This window comes from Dromaius novaehollandiae, chromosome 1 (genome assembly GCF_036370855.1).
Source record: "Dromaius novaehollandiae isolate bDroNov1 chromosome 1, bDroNov1.hap1, whole genome shotgun sequence".
Taxonomy (NCBI): domain Eukaryota; kingdom Metazoa; phylum Chordata; class Aves; order Casuariiformes; family Dromaiidae; genus Dromaius; species Dromaius novaehollandiae.
The window spans coordinates 42,962,256-42,985,555 of NC_088098.1; the positions used below are offsets into that span (position 1 = coordinate 42,962,256).

The window sequence follows — 23,300 nt, forward strand, 5'->3', positions numbered from 1 at the left end:
TTACTGAAATGCTGGATTTGGCTTAGAATCTGTAAGTGATTAACAACATACTTTTATCTCTTTCACTGATAATTTTTCATGAGAGACACTATATAGGACTGTTACAAAATACACTTTGTTCTCTCCAATGAATATAGGAAGGACTTGATTTCCACACCTATTTGTTTCAGATTAAAACAGTAGGAATAGTATAGAACTTTTTAATGTCTAAGTCACTGGTTGGTGCTTTAGTTTCAGATGCTGGTGCAAATAAATAGAGGTCATTGTATAGAACTGAAAATCCCACTGAAGTAATCAGGCTTATTGTGATGATTTCAGAACAGGACAATGATAATTAAAGAATTATCTATCTTTACTTTCTGATGAAGTAGCATTTATAATTAACAACTGTACCCTAAAATTAAAAGACATCATAGTTTGAAGTACACCTCCATTTTAGTCTTTGGAAAATGCCTGTACTGAACTCTTCTAAAAACAAGACTGTAAAAATTTATCATCTTTGGAGCAGCAATGTTATGATCAAAATCTACTATAATTCAATGAAGATTAGATATCAGACCCAAAATGGGGGTTGGAATGAGACCCTGCACAGAATCATGTTTTCACATGGATTTCTACAGATGCACCACTGCTAAGCACACAGTACTGATACTTCGTGTATACTTCATAGTATGTCTCAGGCTTACAAAAATTCCTCCATTCATAAAATTTGTATTCAAGACTTAGTTATTACTCTCACCTTGTCAAGTTCATCTTCAATTTGACAAGATTTCAGACCAAGAGAATCAAACTCTTCTTCTTTAACTTTCTGAATAATGTCATAAACTAAATTGTAATCTTCTGCTGTAATGCTTGAGAAATTGATATGATGTGGGATCATATCCTGGCTAAGATTGCCCATTTTTAAAAGTTTTAAAATCTTCTCTGAATTTCTGTAAAACACAATAAAACAGAGAAATCAAAGTGGATGATCTGTGTGAATTCCTAAATGGAATATACCATAAAAATGAAAAAAGAAATGGATATTCATACTGGATAACACATTTCTCATTTATGATATTGGCTTTGAAGCCCAGAACAGCAAACACCACCAAAGTTGCCAGCACAGAAGTGAAAAAATTGATGAAGGACACCAGTACAGCATCAAAATGGCAGTTGTTGTCTCTCTTGTTGTAGCTTGAAAAGGCAATGACTCCACCGAATCCAAGCCCTAAGGCAAAGAACACCTGAGTAGCAGCTTCTCTCCAGACCTTGGGCTCCAGCATTATTTCAAGCTGTTTGAAATTAGATACAATATATGTCAGCTTTAAATGCATTTCTATTATATGAAAAGACAACAGAAAAAAACAGGAAGACAACCTACATCACAAAATGCTAATACTTCACTATAAAAGCATTTTCATTATGATAAAACAGAAGCTGAATGTGACACCTAAAGTTGGGTGAACTTATGGGCCAGGATTTTCATTGACTTTAGGCAATATGATCCTTAAAGAGAAATCTGCTACACAATATGTCTCCAACAATGAGACATTACTGGACTGATATGATAATTGAACTAACAGCTAGTCATACCATGAAGCTGAGGACAATATGTCACTTTTTTTTTTTTTTTTTTAACAATACATGGATTGAACGATGTAAGAATTAATATTTATTTTGGGATGATCAACTCTTTTATAAATGCAGGAAGTTTATGGTAAGTTGTTTTGTTGTTCTTTTTGTTTTAAGCAAACATCAAACACACATGCTTATACAGAATTCTGTTATATGCAAATATGTAAAGCAAAATGCAACATATAAAATAAATGCTGGCCCCTGAGATCTGTATTGTAGTCCATGACTCAAATGTCTCTCAAGTCAGATGCTTTGAATTTACCCTGAACTAAATGGATCGTGTACTTGAGGGACAACAAAATCTTGTATCAAAAATTGAACTGTTAGCTCTATATGCAGTGCTTCTTCAGATGACCACATTTCAAGAAAAATCTTTGTTAAAGTTATAAGTCATCATTTGTTTATCTCAGATCTTTCTAGGTAGTTGATCCCAAAAAAGAAGTGTATGTGAAATTTAAACATTAGATTTTCCCAAGCTGATTCAGGGCCTTCACTCAGATAACACTAAAAGACCTAACTTCTCACAATATGATTTTTATTTTTTTAAAAACCCTAGCCTTATCAAAAACAGTAAACTAAAAAGCAGCAACCTAGATACACTACCCATCAGATGACTGACTGCCTTACTCTGAGAAAAAAACATTTCCTATTGTTACAGTAGCAGTATCACACAGTTATGCTTGATCTTTTCCACTAGAGGGAGATAGAGGCCTATTTTTAATTTTACCAAAACTTTAGCTGCTCTAAATATCCAAAAGCTTCTCTTTCTCCAACATATCATTTGGCCTAATAAAAAAATATTACATTTCCAGATACATTTTGCCTAGCTTTTCAAAATACACTCATAAGTGATTTTGCCATTCTAAGACATTTACTGCAAGATTTTGAGGGCTAGATATTTAAGCTTCATATATTCCTGTATTTTCCTCATAGTTGTTGACTTCAGTGGGCTTTTGATATACCTTTCTTTCAGTATTCCATTGAGTCTATCATTTTGCATTTCTGTTTTCTTCATCAACCATGCCGAACTGAGAAAATCACCCCTTCTTCATTAGCATTATTCTATCACACCTGCACCAATGTGTGCCACTCCTCTGCTGTGCTAACACAACTATTCTGTGGGAGTGTGTTGTGATCTGATTTGCTGAAGTGATTGAGACTGAAAAGAATGAAGGTTTATATTCACATACACTGTATGTGATATACAGGTCTCCTAAGCTCAAATTTAAACCACAACTCAAGTTGTAGGATTCATACCTGGAAACCAGTAGAAGAAACTAAAAACTGTTTTCGTTCAAGATTATCTGAACAGTTTAAACATCTGTATTATTAAGTTATGAAGTAATCATAAAGTAAGCATCAACTGCAACTTACTTTAGGTCTATCTCATAAAAGATTAAATAGTGAGGGGTGCTGAGGTCTTAGTATTAAAGGGGAACTTCAATATTTACTTTTCCTCAGTATCTACTGGTATTTTATTCAGGCATTCAGGCTAACCAGTGATTCTTAGCATCCCTTCTCACCCCATAGCAATAAAATCTGCTGTTAAATAAGACATTACCGGCAAAAATGTAGATGGTAAAAACATATGCTTAGAACTGGTGCTATCTTGGTGTGACAGCCATATGGAGCACAGTAAGGAAAGCTGACTGGTGAGTACTTACACCACTTTCACAAGATGAGCAGAGTGTTAGGTCTCCTATGTTTCTGGACTACTATGCAAACAGCACTTATTTATTTCTAAAAGAATGAACAACCCTTTCAAAAGGGACAAATTCACCATGTAAATCCAGGAAAGTATTCAATGTAAGGCATTTCACTATGATATCCCAGAGCTAGGCATTTAAATTCTAGAGAATGGCAAGATTTAAAATTTACTTCTCTCTTCAGTATTTGGCCAACTCATGGAGCTTTCTACACATCCTAAATACTGTAAATGCCACTTCCAGTTGCTTAACTTCATAAAGACATTTAACTCTGGGAACTTGCCACCTAAAGGAGGCCTTGAACACTTACAGCCTTTGGACCTTAGGACTTGATATTGTGCCACTGAAGTCTACAGTGATTTTGAAAATTGCCAAGCAGGATCTTCTATGAAGGCAGTAAGCTCAACTGAGAGCATTCATAAATGGTCAAATTGCCACTGAAACTTTAAATATATTGCAGACAGAAATTAAACATGTACCTTAGGTGTGAACATGTGACGAATTCCATCCACTGACCCATTGAGGAGCAGTCCTCTGATCAGAAAGCATAAAAGCACCACATAAGGAAAAAGGGAACTAAAATACATGATCTGAAAAACATTAAAAAGAAATTTCACATGACATTCATGGCCTTTATTTTCAGTAGTTTTATTTTCTAGTCAGTATCTTTTGGTTATATGACTGAACTGATAATCACGTGCTCTCAAAAAAAAGATATACAAAACACTTTTCTTTCCATTTGCTTTCACTGTGCAGAGGAAAGCAAAATCAATGCGACAGTACTCAAAGAAAATCCAAATTGTATTAAAACAATATGGTTGCCAGTGTGTTGACTAACTCAGCAACAAACTTTTGGGCTTCCAGGGAAATTCAATGCGATTTCAATGAAAAGACGAGGAGAAGACAGAAGTAGCCTCTTTTAGAAATGCTTCACTGTACAAATGCATTTTGATTCAAGCAGACAATATGGTAAAAATACCTGCTGCTCTATGCAGCATGAACAGGAACTCATTCTTTCTTTGGAAGGTGTGAATATGCAATCAATGGAAAGTATTTAACCAATGGATTCAAATGATGCCTACTGCCAAGAAAGACAAAGAACTGGGAATATTCTCTGGTTGACAGAAGTGACTCAAGATCCAGTAGGCTTGAGTTATAAAAACTGGAAAGTAATATTGCTTTGACTGTCAGGCAAACAAAATGCAGAGTCATGTCTTCAGAGTCCTAAAATGCAATACTGCCCAGCTTTCCATGCTGAAGAATATATTTTTGCTATTGTATTGTGAAACCCAACACTTTGGGGCTTCTGTATCACTTTAACATTTGCATACATTTGAACATCTTTCTGGCACAGTGACTGATTTTATCTAATACACAGAGAAAACAAAAAATTAATAATGAAATACAATCTTTCATTCTCCACCATTTCTTGAACAGCAAATTTATTCTGTGCTTTAAAAGTTCAGTAAAATGGTTCTCTCACTCAATTTGCTACAGTTATTTCTCTAACTGAAATACACTGAAGAGGTTGCAGAAATTTCCTATCATCTCCTCCTCATCAAAAAACTTCCTGATAGCAAAGAATTTTGTAGATGGCCAAAATTAGATTATTTTTCATTTGCAAATCCCAATTAAATCAAGAGCACTAGCAAATCAGTAGCAAATCTAACTGACTGTATGGAAAGGAATGAAAACAAGGTGATGCGCTCAGATCCAAAGGGATGGTTAGTCAAAAGAAACAATCCAGAATCCTGAAAAGAAGCTACGATTATTACAGAGAGTATTACAGAAGCATAGAGACCAATGATTGTAACAATAAAAAGCTAAATGCTAAGACATTTTGAGGACTAATTAAGGAATTCTAATGGGTGCATTACAACCATACTGAGAGTATGGATATATCTGGAGACTTAATTCCTTAGTTCGACATTCAGAAGCACATAGACACATGCTGGATTAACAAGTACAACAAAGCCGAGGTGCAGTTATTTGAAACAGTCATGTTGAATGAGAGCAGAAGTGATTTTTTTTTTTTTTCAGATGCCAGCTCCCGGGTTTAAACTACTACAATTCTAACACTTAACTGCTAATGTTCTCCTACTTAAGATTATACAAATACTGGGGTGAGTCAGAGCTTCTAGCCTGCTCCTGCAGATTTCAAGAGAGGGTAGGCAGAGGGTGTGGTGAACAAAAATGCAGTGAAGTAGATCTTAAATGTTTTGAAGTAGAACACTGTCATTTAGGTAAACAGTATACTCACTTTGCCTGAAGACTGAATGCCTTTGATCATAGCTAGACATACCATGACCCAGGCAGCCAGCAAGCAGATAGTCATCTTCCAATTTAAACCTCCACTCTCTGAGAGAGAGCTGGAAATATTCAGTGCTTCTCTGTACCAGTAGTAAGTGGTTGCAGAACTTTTTTCACACTCTGGCTCCACAACTGTCAAGAGATGTTAATAAATCAAGAACGGGTTCAGGACAGAAGTATTCTTCCAACATTCCACAACAATGTTCTGCCATTCCCCACAGTTTGCAACTATGGCATCATCATTTACTGAGCAAATAAATTCACAAAGAATCTAAAGATATTCTTTAAATGAAATGGTGACTGCTAGCAGTGGGAATTTCTTTATATATCTTTTTTACAACACTCTTCTGGGATAATATATTCTTCTGCAGATGGTCAATCCAAGTCCTATGCAGAACTTAGTTCTTATTTCAGTACTAATTAGCAGGCAAGCCTATGTAAGAGAGATACATTTCATTCATCAAACATGCGGTTAAATTTCCTACATATGAAAATGTGACTTGTATAGCCTGAAAACTATCACTCTGAAATTGAAAGTTGAATTATATTAATTTGAAATAAATATTAAAAAAATCTCAATTTTGTCTGCTTTGATATGACGCAGATCAACAGGCACTTAAATGTCTTTTACAAATGTTAAAATAATAACATAAAAATACCAAAGTGTTAAGACAAAGGGAAAAAAGGGCTCCTACATAGGTATGTTCAAATGAAAGTTGCTACATGTATTCTAGAAGTGCTTTTTGATTATACTGCAATTCTGTCTTACTTGTGTTACCAGCCTCAGAATTTATGTGTATGTAGATATCTAACACATATATATAGTATGTAATTTTAAATATATAATTCTTGAAGAAGAGATTTACTTACTTAGGTTTTTTATACCTTATTTATATTTGACAAAGATATCTCTAATCTAGGTCCTGAATCAAGGTAATTAATGAAAAGAAGAGAAAAAAACATACTAATTTTAAGAAATATAGCGTAATTGTAAGACCTTCACTGAAATAACCTGTCAAAAGTGATGTCATCAAATATAACAGATCTCTGTGGCTTAGCTTAGCTTAAAAGACCTTTGCCAAAGTCAGGCTAACACAGTGTATCCTACCATGGAGGCAGGATAAGAGTATGTAAACACTGTACCTCGATCAATGGACAATAACTTATCAAATAGAGTCAATCTGACCATGTACCAACACTCACAAATACTGATTACTTCTTTCAAAAATTTACAACTGAAGCAAGTAACTCTGGCAAAGACTATATAAACACTGTACAACTCTTCACATGTCCCTGATCTTCATTAAAGAGGAAAAAAAAACCCACAAAAGGTAATGAAAATTTAAGATCTGAAATAAAAAGAAATCAAAAGAAATGCTCCATATTTCAAGAGCAAGGCAAATGCAAAGTGTGCAATTATTATGAAATAACCAAAACTGAGGGGAAAAATAATTTAATACTGTCACACAATATGCCCATATGAGACCATCTCATTATAGCTACAATCAAATTACTAATTCTCTAATTTCTATTTGTTTAAAAGCAAGCAAAGCCTTTATCATGTGTATTTCATTGAGGTTTACAGTTTTCCATTTTCTGCTTTGTCAGGAGAACAATACCTCTTAGCTTTGTTGGCAGGAAGTGTGTCATACTAAACAAAATATAGAAACAGCCTCTTTCACCTTTGTTTTTCACCAAGTAAACATAAAAAGCAGTATCAAAATCAGAAAAATGTAACCAGAAATTCTTTTAAATTTTTCCCACAACACACTAAAGTAAAGAACACTCACCTAGTTTAGTTACTCTCCAAAATAATTTTGACAGTAATGTTCCTTTCCAAATTCAGTGTATTTGTTTCAGATTAGGTTTATTTATTGTATTTTTTCTGAGTATCATAATGTGACATCTACTGTAAGTGTAAAAACTAACTATTCCTTCTTTTTCTTAAGATGTAAAACTTTTTCTCAAAATGAAAGGAAGCTTTCAGTACAACACTTTTCCCCACAAATATCTGTTTAATTTGTGTTTTGTCTCCTTTTTGTTTGAAAATCCTAAAGTCCAGATGAATGACTAAATGACAATAGAGAATTAAAAGGGTAACTCACTATACCAGGTTAGTCAATTCTGCAAAATAAAGCAATTGGAAGAATAAAGAGAAAATATCTTTTTTCAATTCTCTTCAGTTATGTTAATTATATGGATGAGCTGTAAAAAGAGACAAATGTAAAAGCAGGTTTTAATTGACATTTTCCTGAATAAATCTTCATGCAAAGCCAGTGAAATTCAACAGAAATACTAGCCTTTCCTTAATGACATCATGTTTGTCTCTGGATGACTTTTAAGAACATTTATATATTACAAACTTACAGGTGTGAGATGTATTTTTAACCAAAGGACACTGGTCCCATGGTAATGGATGCTGAAAAGACTGAGAAAAGTAAAACAGACTCCATCCAATAATGACATTGTAGTACAGGGCCACAAAGAAACACACCTAAAAAAAAAGACATATCAAAAAGTTACACGTTAACTATATTTGTAAATTCAAAAAACCACCCAAATCTCTAATGCATTTCATTTTGCATATTTCTGCTCACTCAATTTTAACTAAAAAAAAAGACAGAATAAGAACCCAGTGGCTTGCCCCTGTTAATACTTCACATTTTCTAAATTCTCACTTTCCTCTGTATTTATCACGTAACACCTGTAATATTTTTTTTTACATGCTTCTTTTCTCCCAGAAGACTAATCTATTTCCTAGTCCCTACCTTCAAAAGAATCACAGAATACAAGATAAGGTTTTATATACATATCCAAATTAACATTTTTATATACTAGCTTCAGTTTTAAGATCTTCCTAAAAATTGTAATTGACCTTGGATCCCAGCTACAAATCAGTCGCCTTTTCTTACAGCAAAACAGAAAGTTGAAATCATGCTGATTGGAAGATAAATCACACAACTTAGGTTAAAAACTTACTACGCAGCTTGCAAATCCAATTCCTCCAAGCCTGGGGCTGATATAATTCCATACACCAATACTACCTCGCCGGATTCTCTGCCCCACAGAAAGCTCCAAGAAAAAGAGTGGAATCCCTATTATCAGTAGCAAGATTAAGTATGGCACAAGATATGCACCTACAAAAGGAAGAGAATATAAATCAGAGCAAGTGTAAGAAGAGTCAGTCAGACACAACAAAGGGGAAACCATCTAGTATCTTCCAGTTAGAAATAGCGTCATTTACTTTTGACCATGTGCAATGTGCAATTTTATCTGAATGATGGCTGTGTAGCTTTTAAAATCTGGAAAACTCAGAGATGACATATTTCTAAAGCACTGTAACACTTAGAGACAAACCTTACATAAAGTGAATCACTATCTAATCCAGCTGTTTATGTGAAATTTTGGGCATATGATCAAACTTTCTAGAGATACACTGATTTTATCAGGAGCTGAATCAACATTTCTTAAAAAACTCTACACCTTAAATTCTAATAGAACAGTAAGAGTGAATATGTAAAGGAAATAGCACTGTGTGCTTGCTACAACATCTTGAATTTCATCCAATCTTAAGCACATTTTCTGAAGACCATACTGTTTATTTCTCCAGTTACACCTCAGATGTTCAGTAATGTGATTTCACAATGTACAGAATAGTGATTCTATTCAGCTAAATAAGAAACTTGTATCAGCCCATCTCTACAAGGCTCCAGACAGACAGACATGAAGTGGAAATGAAATGGAGTATCATAGATCCAGATAGTCTACTTGAGGCACTACAAACTCCAATTAAATACATGTTTGAAAACTGAGCTGTTCTTTCATTTTTAGATGTATATATATAAAGCAATTCTTCTTTCCAAGGTATTAATCCAGGGAAGTAATTACAAGCATTTCTAACTTCAGGATGCGAGTATCTCCATTAATTTCAGTAAAATTAATTGCAAGCAAACATATCCATATGCTAAGTGCATGGACAATTCAGAGACAAGCTTCATCTTTGCTGTTGGAGAGTATTTAAGACTAGAACTAACAAAATATTTAAGCATCAGTAATTAGCAGTGTGGCACGAATTTTCAACCGTCTGGCTCTTACACTACAATATAGAATCCTGACTGTCCTGACCACCTAACTCAAACAGCTTGGAACTCCTGTTCACAACCATTGTCAGGCTAAAGAAAAAGCACTTGAGAGTCAGACTGGAGCATGACTGAGCAGGCTGCAAAGCAAAGATCTCAGAACCCTAGATTCAGAGATACAACTACTGAGTTATGAGTTTATTCACCTCTGTGATTAAAGAAGCTGAGCAAAGTTCAGAAACCAGTTTGGGACTGACAGCCTCAATGTCTAAGTCCTACTTTAAGTTTCTTCATCCAGCACCAACTTTCTAGTGCTTTTTCAGCAGTCTCTCAAAATACACTGTAATTTGCATAGCTTTAGTAAGTAGTGTATCTCATGTATTAGGCTTTATTTTACAAAAGATAGACTTTTCTAGAGCTGTGCAGGAAGCCTCAGATTTTCTAGCACCATCAGCTCCTATGCTGGTCCATTTGCTCTTCTGCTCTTCATGAAGCACAGATAAGCTCAACATCATCCTCTGTTACAAAGATCTTACAGAGATCCTAAGCATGGAGTAACTAAAGTCATAGGTCTCTAAGAAAAGTAAGAAAAGAGACAGAGGTAAGAAAATCTGCAAAAAACTGTTGATGAGCTAGAGGAAGAACCTATTGATCTTATTTACTCCACAGTCCATAAGCTATTGTTAGCAATGAAACAGCTGCTTGTATTTTATTTTCATGACATGGTAATATGATATGCAATGACTATGCCTGAGCAGCACTTCTTCAAGAACTATGCCAAGTTCTGAACAACCTACTGTTTTTGAGGTTAAAATGCTACCTGATAGAGCCAAACATCATGTTCTGTCTACCCACTTCAGCACAGCACTTACTCTCTATTTAAGTACATGACTACAATTATGTTTTATTTTGTGCTAACAACTACATCCCTCATCAGTGCTTTGGGCTCTCTTGTGGCTGATCTTATATATGCACATAATGAAAAGACTGCAAAGGTCTTACTTTCTACTATGAGAAGGGAGGTAGCAGAGAAACAAATGTGGGGAAAACTTACTTTGATAAATAGAGTAACAATAACATTCCAAAATGAGTGGGACTATCTGTCTTAGGAATATAGAAGTCTTAAATAAATAATACTGTTAAGTGCCCTTGATTTATTGTCATCATTCTCTCAAAATTTCTGCGATAGAACCATATTATTAACTCACACTGCAAATGAGTCACAGAAGCATAGGCATCAGAATTTTCAAAAACTTGGTCCTACAATTCACTGAAAACCAACAGTACATAGTTTTTTAAGCACTATGTCACTACTGTAAATGATACTGAGATACCTTAGTTAGACAGGCGTCACATAGCTGAGCAGAGAAAAGCCTAAATATCTCAAAAAAATTGGGGCCTAAGTGACTTACCCTGTATCCCACTGGATGACTGTACTAGAGCAGGAACTGAACCCAGCTCTTCAGGTCCCAGTCCACAACCTTAACCACAAGGCTGCAAAGTTAAGCACATGTTTAAAGACTGGGCTGATGTGGGTGTTTTCTGGTGCAATATCAATATAAGTTGCAAGATTTATCAGTTAGATCCAGTTAAATGAGTTAGATAAATGTGGTGTTAAATCCACATTTCATTATACATTGTGCAATCTTATAACTCTATATGGTTGGCCAGCAGAGATCATCTCTACAGTGCAGGGCTTGTGCAGAGGACATGAAATGCAGGACCTCTGATCATTCAAATCTGCTGAGCTCCCTTTTCAATCCTGCCCTCCCACCGACCCCACCACAGGAAGAAGGATATAATGGAGAATGGGGCATGTCTAGGTTTCAGTGTGATAGAGTTTGGATATAGCTGGATTGTATAACCATGTATCAAAGCTGCAAAGCACTCCTGTGCCCTATACTCCATATGAAATTACAGCACCTCTGGACAAGTACCTTGTTTCAGCCTTCCCTTGAAGTTAGACATATTTCAATAACCTAGAAGACATCTTCACTTCATCACAAAACAGAATCACTTTGCAAATAGCTCTGCACATCTGTTATTTGCCAGTGCATGAAAACATGGCCCTTGGAGTTACAGTGTTGAGCAAGGCTCATTCTTATTTGAGTTAGAAGAACAAAGTATACATGCTGGCTTTGAACAGCATCCTACAATTACTTACATACACACTCTGCTATACCTGCCAGCTAAGCAGCCTTCTGAGTATTACAGTCTTGTGTGGTTCAGGATCCCCATGTCTCTCTTCTGCAGTTTAAAAACAATTCTACTGTAAAATCACTAGTACAGGCTTTTTTTTTTTTTTTTTTTTTAAACATTTTGGCCTTTAAAATGGTCTTTCATATAAAGAAACTACCATATATTTTTCATCTCAACTTCACAAGGAAAACAAAATGTCTAAAATATATGCCTGGCCCTTCTTCACTACAACTATTGGTAAAAATGCAAGTGATTTCAGGGGCTGGTGAATCACTGCACAACTTTTATTTCTTAGATTTTGTATTTAACCTAGCATCATAATGGGATAATTGGTAGACTGTCTCACTTGAGATCATCATACATAGTAAATTCAGCAGGATTATTGTTAGAAGGGGAATATTAACACCATTTTTTAATGAAGTTCTTATAAATGTTCAAGAAAACACATAGAATGACATGATTCATAATGATTAAAGAATTAGAAAATAATTACAGAAGCAATAATGTAGGATAACTATTACCATCTAGATATTACAAGAAGAACCTTCCTTCTCCTAGCCATTCTCGACATAACTCAAAAAAATCTTAAAAAAAAAATGTCCAAATTTGTTTCAACTGCTGCTGCTCATAATTTTTAATTGTCTAGTGTCTGATTCAAGTTGTCCTTCAATGAAGGAGAGTTTTACCACTGTTTTGAGAAAGCATGTGGCCCAGTTTTTGTATCTTACTGCACACTTACTCATAGAAAGCTAGAAAGAAGCTGATATTCAGATGAAGATCAAGGCATTAAAATTTTCAAAGTTATGACTAGTGGGCAGCAAAACACTACAGATTTACAGTCAACTAAACTATTTTAAGTGAATTTATTTACAATTACTAAACACAAACTGATTTTATCAGAAACACCCTACACATTTCATGAAATTAGTTTTCCACAGTTTTAATATGATCAAGTACACCTATTTCAAAACCGCACTTACACGATGTAACTTCCCTTAGCCAATCAGCTATAATGAAATAATTAATCTTGCAGAAGAAAAATAAGATATTTTTAGTACACTGAAGGTCATGAATTTGACAATATAGTTTAAATTAGAACTTCCTAAATAATACTGAAGACATCAATGAATTCAAGCCACTGATTTTAAGTTATTGATCTAGAACTACAGAATGAAGCTATTGAATCCATAATCAGGGTTGGACCATAAGTGAATACTCACTTTGCTCCCATTCCACTTAAATTAGACAATCAGACTATAGCTTTTAATCACTGTGTGGTCCAAACCTTTAATCATCTAAATGTTATTTCCTTAACAGCTCTCAGGAATAGCAGCTTTGTTTTTTATAAACTCACAGAACAGTAACTGTTTCATGTGGTGGTATTGCAGTTAAAAATCCAGACAATTTAACTGTAAAAACTCCTGATGTGTTTCTACTCATGTCAGTCTTCTCAAAATGCAATGGCAAAGTAATCTTCTACAGATTTCTTCATGCTGCTCACAGTTATTGTCTGTTTATCATTGTTTTCTAGTTATTTTAGCTTTTTAGGTCACAATACTATTAAAAGAATTGACATAAGAAGATCAGGAAAATTAAGCTAATGCTCATGAAAGTTCAACAAAAAAATTTCTGTGTGCACAATACCTTGCAGACTCTCAACAACATCTATAATACTCAAAGCACCTCTTAGATAACTGTGTTCACTTGGCTTCATAATAAAGCTCACTTAAGTATTAGCTATTCTAACAGAACAGCCAATATTGTTAGTTTTTGTTAGTTTTAATAGGTGAATATACCATTTTACTTCTGTTTATTCTGGGGTAAAACAACAACAACCAAACAGAATGAACTTTAAATATTTCCTTTGTTTGAAAAAGCTGAAAGATGTGCAAGCTACTCACCAGATGATTGCAATGAGCTGCAGGAAAATAGAGGTCTAGCTTGTCACTATTTGTAGGCCTCACTGCAAAATTGGCTAGACTAAAGCTATCCATTTTTAAGGCTCACTATCAATCATATGGAACTGTGGCAGCTTTGAACCTTTCCCACTTTATGCATATAAAGTGCAGGCCCATAGGACCACAAGAAGGCACAAGAGGTGGCATGGCCTCATAGGCTAACAATTAGGAATATGGGAGGAATCCCAGTTTTGAGAGCTATTGATGTATTAAAAAGTCATCAAATAAAATGTTAACTCTGTTACAGCAGAACAGGGATCACAAAGCAAGTGAATGCTCTAATCACTAATTTGTTCCAGTCTTTCGTGAATGGTTTGCTGTTCAGTGGACTCCCTGAATTCTAGTCTTCAGTAATTACCTCCTTCACCCACAACAGCCTACACTTTGTTATCAGGACGCATTCAGAGAGGAAGATGTGAACTGAACAACCTCAGGCTAAGGAAGGCAAATAAATTCAGTCACCAGCAAAGCCACCTCAAAGCACTGAGCAACTGGATAAAAAGACGACACTTCCTCCTCCTCATCCTGTGTTCATGAAGTAACTCTGCTTTGTTCTGAAAAGGAATGACTTTCAGTACTGAAACAAGAGTTTCAAATGCCGCAACACCTCATTGCAGCCCAAAATTATATGCTATATCCTGATGAGAACCATACCTCTCCCTTCAGCATTCCCTGCTGGCTGGCTAAGGTTGGTCCCCACACAACATGCGGTCTGCTATGATTCCAGTCTAAGGATGATGACTTTTGAACTCTTGCATTGATACTACCTGCCTAACTTAACACATGGACTCCATTCCAGGAGCCAGGTGTTTAAAAGCTAAACTCTGTTGTGCTGAGCTCTGAAATACCCATGTTCGCTTATGGAATTAGTTCTTATTTCTATATAATTCAGAATAGGTGTACGCAAAAAGTTTCTGGAACAAAAATCATACAAGGTAATGCCCAGATTATCCTTGTCCATTAATCTGAGGCTGTTTTCTTACTGATAATAGTGTCACATTAAAAAAATAGGTCCTTTACAGTTAGCTCCTAGTATTTGGCTTCCACAGCATACAAGATTTATTTTTACTCAAAAAAAAAAAAAGTTTGTAATAATATTACTCTATTTTCTTCTGAGGCAATATGCAGAGTAGAAATTTGGGAATGTTTGCAGTAAAGATACACATGACTGAGTCCTTTAATAGCAGCAGGCTATTATATATAAATTATGCACGATATAAAATATGACATACCATAATATGCATAGAAATAATTTCAAACTAGCTTCAGACAGAAAAATATTGTTAGAAATATGTAAGAATTTTCCAGCTATAATTTGTTTTGCTCTGAAATATGTAATTATGAGTCAACCTTATAAAGTCTGTCTATCATTCAGCAGTAAACATAGCAGTTACATTTCATTCATGCAGCTAGAGTATGAGAAGAAGCGTCCTTAGATGCTTCTTACACGAATTTATCCTTCTGGCTTTCATATTACTTCCTCTACTCAGCTTATTCTCTCTTAATCCAATGTTACGTTACATGAGACAGCCTAAGATGACTGACTGACTTACCAAACAAAAAATGCAACACTCCCACTTTTGCTTACTTTCGTGCTCTTTCTAGTGCTGATGAGACCCCATCATTCACCAGTTCAAAGCATGAGGCTGGCAAAACACTATCCAGTGTAAAAAAAAAAAAAAAAAAAAAAAAAGATAGTTTTCTGTTGGATTAATCAGCAGAACGGGATCATCAGCTGAATCAAAAGAGTCTGACAACCACCAAACCAAGGAAAGAAGGCAACAGGACCAGGAGACCAGGAGCAAGGGCAGACAGAGTGAGGTTAAGCGAGATGGAGAGTTGAGAACTCTCATGCCCAGCAGTTGTTTTATCAGTTCTGCTACCTCATACAACATCTTCAAGACTAAGACTCCTATTAATCAGTTGGTATGATGCTGTGTTAATTATTGCCCTTCTATTCACTCTGGCTACATCCCCAGATCATTTAAGCACTGTGGTTTGTGTGAATTCACTGAAACATTGCTGGTTCACGCCAGCACTGGATATGATCCACTTTGAGTAGTCAATTTTCTATCAGAAATTATTAAAACATTCATTGTATTTTATTACTAATAATCTTTTGCTTAAAGAACAACATGAACTAAAACATAGCAATCCACAAAATTGCTGTATTTTTCAGTTTTACTTTCTGACATGAGATTTGTTCTTAAAATTCTGTTATGAAATTGTTACAAGAACTGTGCCTGCCTGCACAATCATATGTATTTCCCATCATATAGCAAAGGAGTAATAAATAAACTGTATAGTTAAAAATGTTAAATGTCAAAAACTTTTAAGGATAAGTTAGAGTATAATCAATTCCAATGCAGATCACCTTTGTGAGACTCAAGGAAGAAATAGCTTTTATATCTGTAAGTCTGAAAGGAATGTAAAAGGTGTTTTAAGTTCCAGATGGGGATTGGGTATTCCCTACCAGGAAGAAGAGGAACCATTGGGAAGGATAGCAGTGAAGGAGGCAGAGAGAAGGGTCCAAAGGCAGTTCTTCAAAACTTTATTGAACAATTTCAGTCCCTCATTCACAGACCCTAAAACTCCACTGGGCTCTCCCTCTTCCCAAACCAAACAAATAAGTACCCTGGAGTGCACACACACACTCTTCCCAGCCCTTTTCTTTCCCCTGATACTTGCTGTTGCAGCCAGCTAGAGCTAGCCTCTGCTACAGAAGCTACAGCTATTTCCCAGTTGCAGATTGAAGTTAGCTCCAGAAGTGCATCTTCCTCTCCTCTCGCCTATCACAATAAACTTTTTGTGGGAAGGAGCCAAGTTTGAAATCCAGCAAGGAATTGACCAGTCTAGATAGAATCAGCATATAAACTACTAGATATTACTCTAAACACTTATAAATTCATATGAATGAAAGCAATAGGGCAAACAGTTAAAGGAACTCAAGAAACAAAGCAGAGGAAGTTGTTTTGGTGGTACAGGCCAGATCTAGAGTTAGAAAAGGGAAAGATCAAAGGTCAAATTCAAAAAACAAACAAACAAAAAAAAAAAACCAAAAAACATTACTACATGGTTAAGATTTACCTTCTCTTTTACTGATGGCTTTGGATCACTTAATGTTGGAGGACATCTGTGAAGGAAACTTCTTAATGAATAACTATATTTTTTCCTTCTTTTTTTTTCACCTGGAATATATTTACTGGCTTACCAGTATTCAGTAAACTTGCCTTGCCTGAAGTTATTTGCCAGATATAAGTTGTTTAAAAGGTAGAGAAGAAAATGAGAAATGTTTGGACAAGTATTTTGAATGGATTGCATAAAAGCACTCTAATTTAACCTAAAACTTGTCTGAAAAAAGATACTTTTTTTTTTTAACCATGTGCCTGAACTTCTCCCTCCCTCAGCTCTCTTACATGTTTGTGAAGATTATATGTCCATCCACACACACATATAGGCACCGAAGCAGTACATATGTTTGAATGTTTTGTATCACTTCATCCATCTTGCACTATGGTTAAGTTGAAAACCAACAAATCTTTAGCTGTGATAATCACTTGCTTTTCTCTGTTGGTCAGAAGTTTGCAAATCCCTAAAATTTCAAATCCCTAAAAACTCAAAATTGTTGTTAAAAGCCAAATACACTCTTGTCTCAGCCATGGGCAGAAAACATTACAGCTTCCTGGCCTATTCTACATACGGGAGTTCCTGCAATCGTGGCACAGGGGCAAATATTTAATTTCAACCTGAAATGACTGCATTTTTATTTTTTCAACTTTGGTTAATGACATTGCAGAATCTCCAAGTTTTCTTGCTAAAATATGAAATACAAACTATGAATTATTTTAAATATATTTTTATTTCATCTGAATTAAACTTGCAATCACTAGCATATTTATAAAAATGACTGATAATATGAATCCAACAGTCTAAGGACACATGAACAGATTTTTTCTTTTGGTTCAAAAGAGAATCCAATGGTCTTCCAAAATTCATAATTAACTACACTATCAGACTTCCCAAAGGGATCACAACTACACAAAACAAACTGCTGTAATTGTTGTATAGTTCTTGAGACTACATCTTCACACCATATGCAGGACAAAATGATAGACAATAGAAACAATTTAATAGCTGTAAATACCTGTAATAATAATTTTAAATAAAATAAATAAATATATAAAATAAATAAAATAAATAAATATATAAAATAAATAAAATAAATAAATATATAAAATAAATATATAAAATAAATAAATAAAAATAAATACTGTAATAGTAATACCTGTAACTAAATACAAATCAGTTTGCTTTAAAATTAGATTTGTTAATTTTTTCAGCTAGTAGTGATACATGATCAACCCTATACCCTATGTTTTTAGTAGATTAGACTGGATTGTCATTCAGTGAAAAGCTACGGCTTTTGAAAACCTACATTCAACCTTTGATTTCTCAGTAACATCCTTGTTACTGATAAAGAAAAACTCAGATTCCACAGGAATCATTAAACAAATCAGTTAACAACTTTCTCTCCAGAGTAAAAATAGAAAAAAAAAAAAGGAAGTTAACTGAGAATGAAAAATGTTTACACTAATTAAAAATAAAAAAATGTAGACTTCATTCTGGAGATGGAGAGACTTGAAAGTATGAACTCCATTTTTATTGCTTGAATTGAATGACATAAAATACATAAATTACAGCATTATACTCTAACTATACTGTAGGCCAGTTTCTACACTCCTCAGTTACATCAGTTTTGCCATTCAACCTTTAAAATCCAGTGCAAATAAAATGTCATTTTTAACTTTCTCTTCTGTAGTACAGATCTAATTTTTGTATGGTGACAGATTTGTTTTGAATTAAGCTAAGTAATTAGCTACATTAGGATGTACCATAATGTACTGTATTACAGCACAGTAGAGTATAGAATAATACACTAAGTCTGCATTGATAGAAGAAGGAAGGCCTTCAGTCTCATACTTCATTCTGCATTCAAGACCATAGATAGACAGATAACAAATAAATACCTTTATGTCATTATTTTAAGTGAAAGATAACTTGTTATTCAGGAAAAATAAAGTAACTGTATGACAGCACAATATCGTTACCATACAGATGTATTCCCTTTATATAAAACTTTATCATTTAAATTATTCATTAACAAATCACGTTCAAACATTCTAGAAGCTTGAAGGCCAATAAAACTCAAAAGTTTGAAGCTTAACATCAGTTAAACTATTTTGGCCTTTAAAATGGATGTACATTTATTTTATGCTTATTTCAATGCCTTGGTTTTTTGTCCAAGAACACTTTTGTGCAACAATAATCAGGTTCTAAATAATGCAAACCCTCAATAAAGAACTAACAGAGTTTTGCTTGACCAGATAGGTTCATATCAAGAACTGTAATTTTCTACCCTGAAATATGTGGAAAAGAAAGCTTAGTGGAAGAATCCGCTACTTCCTTTATCAGATTTGTCTCTTAAAATAAAGAGGATATGTTTTTGTTTTTGTTTTTTTTTTTCCCTCAGAGGCTCTGGCAGAAATTAAAAGAAAAATCTGACATGCTGGAGCATGTTTTACTCTGGAATATCTGTGCTACCCCTGAAATGAGAAAGCTTATTAACTATCATAAAACTTACCTCCACCATTTTTCTGACACAGATAAGGGAATCGCCACACATTCCCCAATCCCACAGAAAATCCAACTTGTGCCAGAATATACTGGAGTTTGCTGTTCCAAGCTGGTCTTTCATCTTCTACATCTGAGCCTTCTTCAACGTCTGCATCTTTTTCTTCCTGATCATCTACCATAAGTTCACTCTTCTTAAATGCATCATCTGTAGAGTCTTCATTAGAAAGAAGGTCTTTAACTGATTCAATGACCTCATCGTCTAGGTCTCTTTTTACTGCCTTGCTGTTCTTAGGCATTTGTAGTATGTGAAAAACGGTAAGGAGGTCAAGTTTAATTCAGCGTTAAAGAAAACTCTCCCTCTCCTTAACCAAAACACTGAGGAACTAGGCTGAAGATGGTGCTTGATGAGTCCTTGATATCAGGGAATCAAGAGTAAGGACTTCTGTTTCTAAACGTTTGTTCTACTGAAAATACCTGTGGGGGGGGGGAAAAAAAAGATGTTATACTATACATAAGAAACATAATTTAGAAATCATATGCCTTGGTTTACCCATTTCTCCCTAAGCTTTGACAGGAGGAAAAAAAGAAAGGGATGCCAGCAATCTAGGTAGGTTATCATTTTAAACTACTTTCAAATCACAGGAATTAAGTCCACTTTTGTGGTCTTAAATATACATGTAAAATGCATTTCATTCACTTTTCCTGCAGACCGACAGGCTAATTGTTCATATTTTAATTTGGCAGCAAAACAAGACTCTTCATAGCAGGCATAACAGGACAAGTATTTTACATAAAATTTAGAAGACCAATTCCATTCTTTTTCTGATTTAACATCTGTGCTTGTGTTAAAATACTTTAAACAGAGTAGCTTAAGTTTTTTTAGGCCACTTCCTGAAATTCATAAAGCAATTAAGGTTTTGATGTGTAGGATGCATATTAGTACTCCAAAAGCAAGGCAGACTTAGTGTACTGTATTCATCAAGGAATATACAATCACAATCATATTTTCAAAGGCGAGATGCTCATTTCTTATGAGCTTTAGTGCTTTCAATGGTTTCTTGGAAATAGGGGAATAATTAAACACATCTAAAACATCTGAGAAGCTGCAACCAAATCCACTTAAAAAGCTTTTTGTTTCAAACATGTATGTACAGACACAAAAATGCCTACATTTAAATATATGCTTTTATTTAACACAATGAGTCATTCAAAAGGACAGTTGGGCTTGCCTGCAGCTGCTATATTGAAGGTAACTGAAAGATTTTAGGAAGAATATTTTTCAAGGAATTCTCCACTATTCACACGGGACAAAACTGAAATGTGCAAAGCCATCTGCACAATTAAGAGTCTTAAAAGGGATTTAGATTATGTGCTAAGCTTCATGAAAACCCTACAAAGAGAATACATTTACACAAGGAGTTTAATCAAGAACTCCTAACTGATGAGAATCAGAAATTACTAGATGATACATGAACATTTTCAGCTTTTGATTATAGACTTGATGCAACATCTCAAACATAGGATGAATATCCTATTCTGGCAAACTCTCACATAGCAGAGAACTGCAAGGCATTACTGGAATGCTAGCACAGTATCTGAGAGATCAAGCCTCTCAAGGCTGTTTCTCAGGGCCCAGTGACAGATCACAAGGAAAGAAGTTACGCCACTGGAATACAGTCCACAGCTTATCAAGAAGAGAATTTGCAGACACAGAACTAAAACCTCTGTCAGCATAAGTACTATCACCAGGCTTGTGTTTGAGGAGGCAATTACCTTGTTCAATAATGTCCAAGAATTCTGCAGTTGAACTTCACTCCAGTTGCCTACTCAACTCCTTTCTTACCTCTTTTCATTCCTTCCCTCAACTCCTGCAGCTGCCTTCTCCCTTTCCCTCCCCCTAGTGTTACAACCTCCCTCCTGTTACTGTCTCCTCTCAGCAGTTCCAGCGCTGGCATGCTGCCCAATTTTTTAAGCACAGTAGAGCTTGCTGGCTTCTGATCTGCTTCATGGCTCACTGTGGATGCTGGAAGGTTTCAGGGTACTACACACCTTCCTTTTAACGTGGTGGAACTCGAATCAGGCTTTGTACTGACTGACACCAATTCTTAAAAAAAAAAAAAAAAAAGCATATGCCGAATGAACAGCTGGACAGAGAGAAATGGTAATACTTTATCCTGTATTTCTGGGCTAAATAAATGGTTTTGCTAACCCCTCTGTTTTGTCCTTTAGACTGCAAACCCTTCAAAGGACTATGTCCTATTCTACTCAGTGTATAGTTCAGTAGTTTTTAATTGTGACTAAGATATTTAGGTTATATCAGGATACAAACAGCAATAATACATTAAAGCATTTAAGAAGTTCTAAGGGAGCTATGGGACTATCAGCCACAGCCACAGCATCTGGTAGTTCAACTACTACTTTTAGCCACATTTCAAACTTTTCTTTTTCTCCTGTTCCAGTGATGTAAATTAGAGCAGCTTCTCAGTTTCAGTAATTAGTAATAAGTACAGGGAGTATAAGGTTGGAATGATGCAATTTTCTCTACATATTTGATAGAACAGTGGCAGAAATGAATTCACACCAGTTTTTGCCTGTAAGTCTGAAATCCTTTTCTGACTGTAATAAACAAAAAAAGTATTTTCAGTCTAAATGGTACATGCCATGTATCTGTATCTATGATAATGTTTTAAAGGGGCATATCCATATTAATGAGGTATTTTAGATATAATAACCTGCAAGACAGCAAATCTGAAGCTGTCACAGATGAGTCAATGCCAACAGAAATTGCATCATACTATCTGTATTCTCATGCAGTAAACACTTCATTTCTATACTTTGGACTAAACTGGGTTTGATACTTTTATTTCTAGCACAGTACCATATTAATTTCCTTTTCATTACCTTTTCATTCAGCAGTATGTTATCAATAGGGACATCGCTGTATATGCTTGCAATACTTGCAGGGCTTGAGAAAATGTGGGAGGCATACTCAGCAGATTGAAGTGGTAATATTTGGTTCTATCAGTACTGGTTTTCTAATTGAGTATGAATCATTGCCCATATTGCATCAAAGATTATGTATCTTAAGTCTTTCAGGATACATCACAAATCCACAGGTAGTCTCTGACTGCCAGGTTTAACAAATTGTTCTCTGTACAAACTAAAAGAGACAAAAAGTCCTACCTCATCAGACACCACTGTCAGGTGCAAATTTAAAAACGCAGTCACAACTGACTTATGCAAGGAATCTGATGTTTTGTTTTAGGCATTCCTAGAAGGCGCTTTAAGAGACTTGTGCAGGAAAAGGCCCCATTCTTTGACCAAATCAAACCGGAACAGAAGGCAAGCAAACTATTCAGACTGTGCTAGTTCTGGATATGAACGCTCTGGAATGCAGCATGAACAGGGAGATACCTAGTAAGGTTACTCAACAAGCAGAGCTAGGCTAAACAGGAATCACTGAACAAGGTTTTTTGGTATCACAATATTGAACTTTAGCACTTCCATCAATCAGATGCAATTTTAGGTTCCCAAATAATTTGGATCTAGTCAAGCAAAGAACTTGACTAGTTTTTCATTATCATCAAATAATAAGCAGGAAATACCATACCAAATTCTGTTAAGGTACTATTTCAGGTCCATGGCTAGCTACCTCCTACAGACCAGTACAGCAATATAGCATTAAGTGATAAGATTGTCTCTCCTAACAATTATCACCAAATCTGCTGACAAACAACCAGGGTTACTAATGAATTGCAGAATAAGATATCATAGTAGACTCAACCATTGCTATGATC

General features: G+C 35.0%; 1 protein-coding gene across 7 annotated transcripts in view; it reads right to left on the reverse strand.

The window, feature by feature from the left end:
• The window catches only part of SLC6A15 (solute carrier family 6 member 15), a 41,527-nt gene that overhangs the window by 10,724 nt on the left and 7,503 nt on the right, over window positions 1-23,300 (reverse strand). For all 7 annotated transcript variants that reach the window (XM_026097114.2, XM_026097110.2, XM_064509809.1 and 4 more), the window contains 7 exons: window positions 19,511-19,977; window positions 8,613-8,770; window positions 8,001-8,127; window positions 5,584-5,765; window positions 3,803-3,913; window positions 1,033-1,274; window positions 740-932 (listed from right to left, as the gene is read on the reverse strand). In XM_026097114.2, coding sequence (XP_025952899.1) covers window positions 740-932; window positions 1,033-1,274; window positions 3,803-3,913; window positions 5,584-5,765; window positions 8,001-8,127; window positions 8,613-8,770; window positions 19,511-19,799 — 1,302 coding nt within the window. In that variant the 5' untranslated portion in view covers window positions 19,800-19,977. The remainder of the gene's footprint in view (window positions 1-739; window positions 933-1,032; window positions 1,275-3,802; window positions 3,914-5,583; window positions 5,766-8,000; window positions 8,128-8,612; window positions 8,771-19,510; window positions 19,978-23,300) is intronic.